We start from the raw sequence: 12,195 nt of genomic DNA, 5'->3' as shown, positions 1-12,195 counted from the left end.
CTCTTTATATACATTTATAAACCAAATTTAATCACATGGACATCAGGTGCAGAGCCCCGGGGAAGATAGTGTCCAAGATTCCTACAGAGGGGCTGAATCATCTGGAAGAAAGCAATCATGAACATACAAGTAGCCTCTCATACAGAAATAAAAGCAGGTTGGATTATACAGGTGCCCATATAATGTGCTGATATTAACAGCACTTCACAATACATACTGATCAGGCTTCAAGTTGGACAAAGATGTTCATTTTAATTTTTCTCTTCTTGCTCCTGAACATTCCACTTCTTATGTCCAGTATCACCCATCCCAAATGCTTTTGGAGAATGAAGCAGAATAATGACAAGGATGGAGATTTGTTGATAGGTTGTATCTTCTTTCTTTTAAGAGTTCAGTGGCCTGTGGAGAAAGATTATTTCAACCACATTCTGAATACACTGTAAGTTTCTTTCTTACTATTTTCTTTTTTTGTTGTTGTTATGGCTTTTATTTTATTTTATTTTATTTTACAATGCAATTCAGTTCTACATATCAGCCACGTTGTGTTACTATTTTTTATGTAAATGTCATCATGAATATTTCATTGTGGGGAGGAAAATGAGAATCAGAGAATGCTTTGAGTCTCTGTTCTGTTACACAATCTGCAAACCAAGAAACAACCCCAGATTCATTTAGAGACTCAATGCTCTTTTTCTAATTTTAATTTGTCCAGAGAGTGTTGTTATTCTCCCAGTTATTCTCTTACTTAACAGGCTACATTTGAGTGAAGAAAGGGCTCTCTAATTTGTTCCATCACATATAGCCCTCCTCTTGACAGTTTCCACAGCACAGTAGCTGGTGGTGTCTTACTGAACAAAACCCCAATCTATTCAACGACTATCATTCTAAATGAGTGTAAGTAAATGAGAGTCAAGTAGAGTCTGTGATGACCCTTTGATCACTATGTCACTCCTAATACATGTGCTAGGGCAACTAATATTTGTGGTACCCCCAGCCCCAGAGAATTTTTCCATAGCTATTCAGGTACTCTCCCAGATGCTCTGCATGTGGTCACATTGTGCCCTCTAAAGCTGCATCAAGAATGAAAGTAGGAGACCTGCCCACTGTGAAATTCATATGTGTTCCTGTTTCCCCATTTTCACCCATATACATGTATTACTACAGGCCATTAATTTCAAAGTCTAGTTCTTCACTCTCTCTTTAGGGTAAAGAAGGATGTGTAGACTGAAAACGACATGCTTACATTCTTTGAAATGTAGGGTCAGTAATAGTGGTGATTACTTACTTTCTATGTCCCTTGCCTGAGTGACAGCAGTGGCATGTGATACTTGGCCACACTTGAGAACAGTTACCTACTAGCACATCTCTGCAATTATTTAAGACTGGCCTCACAGTCATATCCAATTTTGTAGTTCAAGGGTACAATTCCGAGATGTGATAGTGCTTCCACATTTCCTTGTGTGAAACAGAGATGATGGAAAAAGTAACAAGTAAGGGGATTTTCTAGAATACTCAGCAGAAGTGTTCTTACAAATTTTTAGGAGTACATGATACTCATGCTGCTTCCTGTGCCCTAGGTCATTTAGCTTACCTATGGACCCTTCCATCGTATCATGAACAATCATGATCACTTTCCCTTTCTGTATCAGATGCCTCCCAAAGGCACATCTCTCGGAGAGGCCATGATCTCTTTGATGTTTCACTTCAACTGGCTCTGGATTGGACTGTCCATCTTAGAAAATGATCAGACCACTTTATTTATTTCACATTTGAGAACAGACATGAAAAAAAATATTGTTTTACCTTTGGGATCATGATCCTAGGCAAGAAGTATTTTTACATGTCAAGAGCAGATGTGTATTATAACCAAATCATGACATATCCATAAATATAGTTGTGATTTATAGTGACACAAACAGTATTCAAGCTGTGAGCCTTAGAATGTTGGATCTCTAAGTATACAAAGAATATGGGCTACCACTTCACAGTGGGATGTCACTACAATTTAGAGAGGATTCACACAACTCATCTATCAGGACTCTAGCTTTTGCACCCCTCTATGCTGAGATTTCTGGTTTTAAAATTTAGTCAAGACATTAATCCATCTCAAATACTCAGATGATTACCTGGAATGGCTGGGTGGATTAGTTTTAACTGTGAGGTCTTGGAATCTAATTGTAAGACATTGAAAAACTGCTCATCCAATGCCTTGTTGGAATGGCTAATGGTCAGGACTATTGACATGGCCTTTAGTTGTGGCAGTCACACTGTATACAATGTTGCTCATGCTGTGTCCCTTGCCCTGCAGGTGATGCTTCTTTAACAAGAAGATAATCAGCCAATGGACCATAGCAAAAAAACCTGTTATTAACTGCATTAGGGTAGTGTTTCCTCTATTGGGTGATATTTGCTCTCATCAATGTCATTGTGCTTAAGAGTTTTTCAGATGCTCAAATCTAGTGTATTAAGAAATATTCACCAAATAGAAACTTCTGAACATTCTTCTTTCTGAGGAAATAAATCAGAAGGGTGATGTAAGTCTCTACTGCAAAGCCAATTAAATGGAAGAAACAATTTATTAATGAAAATTAGTGATTATGTTACAAAGCACCCAAAGAATATCAGCCAATCCTAATATTAAAAATATATCAGTCCCTAGTTATTAATGCTCTCCATGTTGAAAAGATAAGCCCTCATTTATTAATTCTCAAATATGTTATAATCAGTGTAGGAGATTCTTTTCACAAGTGTCCTTAGCTGATTCTATCCGCACTCTAGGCTTTGGGGACCTCACTTAAAATTCTGACAATTATTATGCTAGAAATTGTGCTGTGATTCAGTACAGTACATACATGCATATTCACATATGTGAATGGATGTGTTTCATTGTGTATGGATGTATGTTTGTATGTTCCTGTGTATCTGTGTTGCTTTACATATATGTAGGTTTGTGTCTACCTGTGTATCTGCCTGTATTTGTCAGTGTATGTGTCTGCATATGCCTATGTGGGCATTTTGCATGTTTCTGTGTAGTGGTTGTACATACATATGTCTGTGTTGGTGTATATGGGTGTGTATGTGTGTGTCTGTTGGTATGTCTTTGGATGTGGGCATAAATTTGTCTGTGTCAGTGTCTCTCAGTGTGGTTGTCTGTATCTGTGTATCTCTCCCTGTGTGTATATTTCTGAGAACATGCATGTTTGTGTGGGCCTTTGTATGTTTTGATTGTTTCTCTTTTTGTGTGTCTATTTGGGTGTATATGTCTCTCTGTCTATATGTGCCAGTAAGTTTTTCTGTGTGTCTTAGAATGTATGGGGAATATGTGTAAATGAGTATATTGCTGTATTATGTATGTATTTTTGTATGGATATGAGTATCTCTGTGTTTAGCAATGTGTGTGTATTTGTGTAATTGTAACCTCTTGATCTAATTCAACAGTGTTACTGAACTTACTTAATCTTCAAATTTTATATTAAGTAGATATAGAAAGAATAGCCTTGTCTTCTTCCTAATTTTAGTGGGATTGGTTTGAGTTTATCTCGATTTAATTAGATGTTGACTATAGGATTATCATAAATTGCCTGTATTATGTTGAGGTATGTTCCCTGTATTCCTTCTTCCCCCACGACTTTTATCATGAAGGGCTGTTGGATTTTGTAAAAGGCTATGTCAGCATCTAATGAGATTACCAAGTGGTGTTTTTCTTTCAGATTGTTTACATGATGGATTACATGGATTGATTTTTATATGTTGATCTATTCCTCAAAATCTGGGATAAAGTCTATTTGGTCATAATGGATGATCATATTGATGTGTTTTTGGATTCAGTTTGCACTTATTTGTTTGAATGTTTGACATCTATGTTCATAAGGGGAATTTGTTTCTAATTTTCTTTCATTGTGGAATTATTTGTGGTTTGTGTATCAGATGATTGTCCCTTCATAAAGTGAAACTGGCAATCATTCTTCTGTTTGTATTTTTTGGAATGATTTGTAGAGAATTGAGGTTAGCTCTTACTGGAATGTCTGGTAGAAGTCTATCCTAAAGCCATCTGGATCTGGGATTTATTTGTTTTGGAGACTGTGAAAGACTGCATCTAATTCATTAGGGTTTGTAGGTGCAATTCTACTGTTTGTCTGATCTTGATTAAATTTGGTAACATGTATCTATTGAGAAAATTATCCCATTCTTTTATATTTTCCAATTTTTTAATTGCAAGTTTTCAAGTATGACCTAATCATTATTCAGATTTCCTTGATGTCTATTATTATGTCTCCCTTTTAAATTCTGATTTTATTAATTTGGATATGCTGTTTATTTTTTGTTAGTTTGGAAAAGTTATTTTAAATTTTTTTAGAGATCCATTTTTTGTTATATTAACTCTTTTTATTGTTCTCTTTTTTCTATCTTATTGATTTCAGACCTTAGTTTCATTATAATAGTGTCTATTCCTCTTGGATGGGGCTTAATTCTTTTTGTTCTAAAGCATTCAAGTGTGTTGTAAATTGCTAGAATCAGTTCTCTCCAATTTTTTTTTGTAAACAGGTAGAAATATGAACTTTTTAAAGCCAAGACTGCCTCTTTGTCTCATAAGTTTGAGTATATGCTGTATTTATATTCATTTCATTCTCAGAAATCATTAATTTCTTTGTTCTTGCCTTAAATCGCTTAGTCATTCATTTAAGACTTCAGTTATAATGACTTGAAAAGCTCTCTGTTTTTTTCTCTTATTGTTGATGTTCAGTTTTAATCTTTGGTAGTCTGATCAGATGCAGTGTCTTATTTCAATTTTCACACATCAATTGAGACTTGTTTTGTGACCAACCATGTGTTCAGTTTTGGAGAAAGTTCCATGAGGTCCAGAAAAGAAGAAATAATTTGTATTTGAGTGCAATGTTCTGTAGATATCTGTCAGGTCCTTTAATTATAATGTCCAATAGCCCGAGTATTTCTCTGCTTAACTTTTGTCTAGATGACCTGTCCTTAGGACAGAGTGGGATATTGAACTCTCCGACTATCAATGTCTGATAATCAAATTGTGATTTAAGCTTCAATTATGTTTCTTTTATAATTGCGAATGTCCTTGCATTTAGAGCCTAGATGTTGAGAATGAAATGTTATCATTGTGGATTTCCCATATGATATATATGTGGAATCCTTTCTCATCTCCTTTCATTAATTTTGGTATGGAGTGCATTTTGTTAAATGTAAGAATGGCTTCACTATCTTGTATTCTAGGTCATTTTGCTTAAAATATTTTTCTATCCATTATCTCTGAGGTATGACTATTTTGATTTTGAGGTATAGTTATTATTTCCAGAAGAAGGATGAATAATTTTTTTTTCAAAATCCATTCTGTCTTTATTTTGGAGCTGATATTACTGATATGTCAATGAACAATTTTTTTGCTATTTTTTTTAATTGCTATTGTTGATGGTAGTGATTGTGTGGGTTTTACTTTTTGCTTTGCTAGTAAGAGATTATTTATTTCCTGTATTTTCATGGGTGAAGTTCACTTCTCTAGTTTGAGTTCTTCTGTTACGTTCTATTACTTTCTGTAGTGCTGTATATGTGGGTAGATAATGTTTAAATTGGAATTTATCACGGAGTATCACATTTTCTCCTCTTATGAGGATTGAATGTTCTGCTGGGTATAGTGGTATGGTTGATCTCTTTGCTTTTGAAGGAAACCTGACCACATCATTTTGGATTTTATAGTTTCCTTTGAAAAGTAATATAAAATTCAAATAGGTCTGCCTATATATGTTACTACATCTTTTTCATTGCAGTATTTAGTATTTTTCTTTGTTAGGTATATTTAATGTTTTGATTATTTTGCAAGGGCATTCATTTTCCGTTCCAGTCTATATGGTGTTTTTTACATTTTTTGTACCTTTATAGGCTTCTCCTTTCCTAGGTTAGGAAAATTTTCTTCTACAATTTTGAAAAAAAAATATTGTGGCGATTTGTAATGTGATACTTTTCATTTTTCTAGTCCTATTATTCTTATCATTGGCTATTTGATAGTGTTCAAGTATTCCTGGATGTTTTGTGTCAATAATTTTTTTTTGGATTTTACATTTCCTTTGATAATTGTATCTATTTCTTCCAACATTTCTCAATGCCTAAGATTCTCTATTCCATCTCTTGTATTCTGTTGGTGAGTCTTTTGTGTGTAGTTCCTGTTTGCTTACCTAGATTTTCCTTTTCCAGAATTAACTCAGTTTGTGTTTTCTTTATTATTTTAATTCGTTTGTCAGGTTTTTTTATTAAGAAATTATATATTCATTTTACATACCAACCACTGATTCCTCTCTCTTCCCTCTTTCTGCCCCCAAGAGTTCCTCCCTAACGTATTCCCCATTCCCTCCTCTGACAAGGTAAGGCTTCCTATGGGAAGTCAGCAGAGCTTGGTACATTCAATTGAGGCAAGTCCAAACCCCCCACCTTTGCATCAAGCATGTGCAAGGTATCCAACTGTAGGTAGTGGGCTCCATAAAGCTGGTCATGCATTATGGATCATCCTGATCCTACTGCCAAGGGGCCCCTTAATCAGATCAAGGTATACATCTGCCTTGCTTATGCAGAGGGCCTAGTTGATTCCCATGGAGGATCTACAGGTGTTGGTTTAATGTTTATCTCGGTTTGGTTGTCTCTGTAGATTTACCATCATGACCATAATGCCTCTTGCTCACAGAATCCCTCTTCTCATTCTTTGATTAAACTCCTGGAGCTTGGCCTGTGCTTGACTTTAAAGCATTTACACATTTCCTACACTGCTTCGTTTGTCTTTTCTTGTATTTCTTTCAAGGATTTATTCATTTCCTCCTTAATCCTTAAACAACTCCAAAAAGTTGGTTTTAAGGTCTTTTTTATTCTACTTCACCTGTGTTGGAATTGTCAGGGCTTGCTGTCGTAAGATAGCTGGCATTGCTAGTGACATATTGTCTCAGCTGTTGTTGATTGTATACTTACACTTGTGTCTAAGCATCTAAGTTTGTGGTGAATATAAGCCTTAGGTGCTTATTTATAAGTTCTTATTTGGAAGTGTTTTTTTTTTCCTATTTCTGTTTTCTCTTTTTTTTTCCTCCAGTGTGACCTGAGGTTCTTCAAGGCATCTCCATTTGATTTGGGGAAAAAAATTCTCGTGTCTGAATTGGCCTGAGGTCAATCAGGGGGTTTCTTTCCAAGTTGGTGCTGGGAAACTTTGATGCACAGGGATTTGTGATTGTGGGTAAAGTGGGACACCAAAATGTGAGATAGTAGGGAGGTGGGCCTCCAATGTGGGCATCTTATAGTCCTACATGTTCTCCAGTTGAGCAGATATTCACTCACAGTGAGTCCCTGAGGCTTTGTGATCTGGAGAGTTTTGGAGTTTGGCACATTGTGGTCTGGAGAGCTATGGATGGGTGATATCATTTGTGGGACAAAAAACATTGGAAGTTATTCAAGGATGGGTGGCCTACCTAGAATTCTGGTGGCCATTGTTGACTCTGGTAGAGATGGAAAAGTCTGCCCCATTTGGGGCCTGGGATAATGTAGAAACAGGTATGGAAAGCAGGGAATAGACTAGGCTTGCACTAAAAGAGAGACCTGGGAAGTTCAACATGCAAGTGTCCTGCATAGATTTTTGTTGGTAGGTGTGTTAAAGGGTAAAGACTTCATTGACAAGTGTATGGTTTTGTTGAATCATTGACTTGCTCTGTCACTGGTGCTTTATCTGTGGTTAATAGTCATTTTTTCATCTGCCCAGGAATCCACAATATTCAATGCACATGTGAAAATTGTAAAACTTTTCTGAATAGTCAATTAGCAAAAAGTAAGGAAATATTAAAATTAAAATTACTCAGATGCTTCTTATAGTGCTATACAAGTTACATAATGGGATTATGTTACAACCTCTGTTATAAACACACATCAAGTTTTCTTTGCACCATATGTTCCTTTAAATCATGCATACTAATAGACTAATAATTGCATATCATTACCTTTCCCTCCACTCCAACAAATCCAATCCCACAATCCATTCCCCAGATCAGCAGCAGGCTACATTTTGGGCAATCAGTTCTCTGCCTCTGACCCTGTTGCCAGTGGAACATAGAAATCTTCCCCATCTAACTTTCTTCTTGTCATTCCTTGCTTTAACACAGCCCCAAGTTTGAGGAGACTATCCCTTGATACTTATGGTCCACTACAGGAAGGGAAGCATAACACCTAACCACAAATATTCATGTCTCCTTTATTTCCTAAAAAAGCAATGCCATGTCATATACCCAGTTCTGTAGCCAGTCACCTACTTTTGCCCAACCACATCAACTTCTCTAGAGAATCACATAGATCTTCCCCACCAAACTTCCTTGTCCATACTCTATGCTTTTAACCTAGTCATGAAACCTGAATAACACTACCTAGGGAACACTCAGGAAACTATGGCCAGAGAAGCAGATTGGCAATCCACAGATTGCCAATCTTCCCCTGTCAAATCACACATTACCATCAGTTTTATAACAGACTTTCTGCTCTGGACTTTCCTGAGTCTCTATTGTATTCCTAGGGGACTAAGACATACTGGAGGACAAACCTAATTTCCTTGCTTCAAAGAAACCAACCCTTCCCATACCCCTACATGGCCCTTTTTCATTAATCAGTCTCACCTCCCGGTACCTAAAAATGTATTTTACATGGTAACCTCAGTGAACAGGCCTCTTAGGACATCAGAAATTTTTCTACCAAGAAACATACCAAAATCAATGACAAAATAATGTAACAGGAAAAATATATTCCTGGTGCATCAGCAAGCTTTTTGGAGACCAATACCTATGATGGGACACATTGCACAGCCTTGACCCAGGGGAAGGGGCTTGGACTTGCTTCTACTGCATGTGCCACCCCATGAAAGGCCTTGCCTTCTTGTGGGAAGGAGTGGGAAGTGGGTTGTGAGGGGGATTCCAGGGGGCTGGAGCAGGGAAGAGAGGGATCTTTGATTCATATGAAAATGAATGGAAAATTTTTCTTAATTAAAAAAAATGCTCATTCATATCTCTTAATGGTAATGGTCTCAAATCCCTAATAAAAAGCCTCAGAATAATAGAATAGACCCATCTATTTACAGCATCCAACAAAGACTCCTCAATGTCAAGGACAGACATTGCCTCAGGTTAGGAGGTTGGAAAAAGATATTCCTTGAAAATGAACCTAAAAACATGTTTGTTTATTCACTTCAATATATAAAAAAATAGTATTCAAATCAGAAGTAATCTGAAGAAATAGAGGAGTTTGTTATATACTCATCAGAGTAAATACCCATGAAGGTAACATTTCAATTCTTAACATGTATGCCCCCAAAACTAGGGTATTTAAGTTTTCCAAATAATTACTACTATTGTTTCACATATTGACCCTTGCACATTTATAGTGGGAGATTTCAATACCCCACTCTCAGCAACGGCCAGGACAGTCACACAAAAACTGAGAAATACTGGAACTAACAGACTTTTTAAACATAAATAGACATAACAGATAGTAACAGAACATTTCACACAAACAAAAAAATATATAAAGTCTACTTTGCACCTCAGAGATCTTTCTTCAAAATTGACCATATTCTTAGACATATAGCAAGTCACAGTACTTTGAAGAAAATAAAAAAAAAATGACTACATTTTGACATCATCATGAATTAGAGCTGGATATAAAAAAAAAAACAGCAACAACTGGAAGCTTGCAATATCATGGAAACTGAAAAATTCTCTAATGAAAGAAAAATCGATCCAAATAGAAATGAAGAAATTTAAGACATTCTAGCATTCAATGAATCTGAACACACACTATACCCAAACATATTGGACATAATGATGGACTTTGTAAGAGGCAAGTTTATGTCACTATGTGCCTACCTAAAAAAATATGTATTTTCATATTAGTTATTTAACAACACACTAGAAAACTCTAGAACAAAAAGAAATATTGACACCAAATTGTAGTAGACAGAAAGTCATGATCAAACTGAGAAATCAAATCAGTAAAATATAATCAATGAGAATAATACAAACAGAATCAACAGAAAGAAAAAAATCAATATGGTCAATACATATTCCAAATTATGTAAAATGTGGAGAGTGTATATTCAAATTAACAAAATCAGAAATGTAAGTGGAGGGGTATTAACAACAGACAATGAGAAAAATGCAAATAATCATATAGATATCCTTTAAAAATCTGTACACCACCAAAGAGCAAATTCAATTATAAATAGATAATTTCCTCAATATATTCATATAAACAATTTACACAGTACTTAAAAAACTTGTGAAATAAAACAGTCATTAATATTCTCATAATCAAAAAAAGGCTGAGCCAAATAATTTTAGTAGAGAATTCTTCCAGACTTTCAAAATGAGTTAATGCCAATACTTCTAAATTGTGCAGAGAAGAAGGGACATTGCTCAATTCACGTTATGAGGTCACCATCACAGTGATAGTCAAATCACATTATGACATTAACAACTAAAAGGAATTACATACTAATTTATCTTATGAACATTGATATAAAAATACCATACCAAGTTTAAGAATATATAAAAAAATTACTATTATATTTAGTAGGCTCCTTCCCTGAGCTTCCAGGATGTTCCAATATATGAAAATCAATAAGTGTATTCCATAAACTAAAAGAACAGAGGTTCATTTCATCAGCTGCAGAAAAGACCTTTGGCAAAATCCAACATGCCTTCATGACAAAAGTCCTGGAAAAATTAGGGATACAGGGGACATACCTCTACACAATATAGTAGTTTACAGCAAGCCTATAACCTACATCAATTTAAATGGAAAGAAAAAATAATAATTCCCACTAAAATCAGAAAGAGGGCAAAGTTTTCCAATCTCTACATACAACATAGTATTTGAAGTCTTACGTAGAACTACAGGAAAGCTGAATGAGATTAGGGGGAAAAGTTTAAAAAGAAGAATTAAAGTAATTATTTGCTAATGCTATGAAACAATACGTTAATGACTCTACAAATTCCAGGGGGGAACTCCTACATCTGACAAATACTTTCAGCAAAGTAGGAGACATACACAATTCACAACAATCAGTAGCCCTTGTATACACAAATGCCTAATGGTTCCCAGGAGGGGTTAAGAAAGAAAGCAGGGAAACAATAACTATCACAATAGCCAAAAAAACAAACAAACCAAAAAGCAACTTTAATTTCTTGGAGTAACCCTAACGAAGCAAGTGAAAGACTTGTATAATAAAAACTTCAAGTCTTTGAAATAAGAAATTGAAGAAGGTATCAAAATTTAAAAAGATCTCACATGCTCATGAATTAAAAAGATTAACATAAAAAATTGACAGCTTACAGAAATCAATCTTCTGATTCAATTCAATGCCCATCAAAATTTTGACAAAATTATTTCCAGATCTAAAGAGGAAAAATTTAGGTTTTAGAAAACCTGAGCTGACCTTCTCTGGTAATTAGATGCCCGAACACCCTAACTGTCATGATAGAACTCTCATCCAGTGATTAATGGAAGCAGAATCAGAGATCAATGGCCAATTCACAGTTAGAGCTCCAGGAGTCCAATTGGCAAGAGAGAGGAGGGATTCTATGAGCAAGAGATATTGAGACCATGACTGGAAAAATCACAGGGACAAATAGCTAAATTAGTGAAAAAACATGAGTTATGAACCAATAGCTGAGGAGTCCCCATGGAACAGGATCAAGCCCTCTGGATATGTGAGACAATTGATTAGCTTGAAAAATTTAGGAGGCCCCCAGGCAGTGGGACCGGAACCTGTCCTTAGTGCATGAGCTGGCTTTTTGGAACCTAGGGCCTATGCTGAGACACATTGCTCAGCCTTGGTCTAGGAAGGAGGGGACTGGACCTGCCTCAACTGAATCTACCAGGCTGAGTTGAATCCCCAGGGGAGACCTTTCCTTGGAGGAGGTGGGAATGGTGGTGGTTTGGGGGAGAAGGTGGTGGTGGGGTGGGAGGAGGGTGGAAAGGGGAATCTGTGGCTGATATGTAAAATGAAATTAATTATAAAATAAAATTTTAAAAATACAGAAATCTCCAGATAGATGAAATAGTTCTTTAAAACAAATCATGAACTCAGAAATACCAACAGAAATAAACACAGCATCCTCAACAAATACTGCTGATCAACTTGGATATTTGTATGTAGAAGAA

At 35.7% G+C, this 12,195-nt stretch overlaps 1 protein-coding gene across 2 annotated transcripts in view; it reads left to right on the top strand.

Annotated features, from left to right (window-relative positions):
• Positions 1-242: 242 nt before the first annotated feature.
• Positions 243-12,195, top strand: part of LOC143271879 (vomeronasal type-2 receptor 116-like) — a 58,325-nt gene continuing 46,372 nt past the window's right edge. For both annotated transcript variants that reach the window (XM_076564383.1, XM_076564387.1), the window contains exon 1: positions 243-439. In XM_076564383.1, coding sequence (XP_076420498.1) covers positions 243-439 — 197 coding nt within the window. The remainder of the gene's footprint in view (positions 440-12,195) is intronic.

This window comes from Peromyscus maniculatus, chromosome 1 (genome assembly GCF_049852395.1).
Source record: "Peromyscus maniculatus bairdii isolate BWxNUB_F1_BW_parent chromosome 1, HU_Pman_BW_mat_3.1, whole genome shotgun sequence".
Taxonomy (NCBI): domain Eukaryota; kingdom Metazoa; phylum Chordata; class Mammalia; order Rodentia; family Cricetidae; genus Peromyscus; species Peromyscus maniculatus.
The sequence above is the reverse complement of the archived record's forward strand: the minus strand, read 5'-3'. Positions and strand labels throughout refer to the sequence as shown.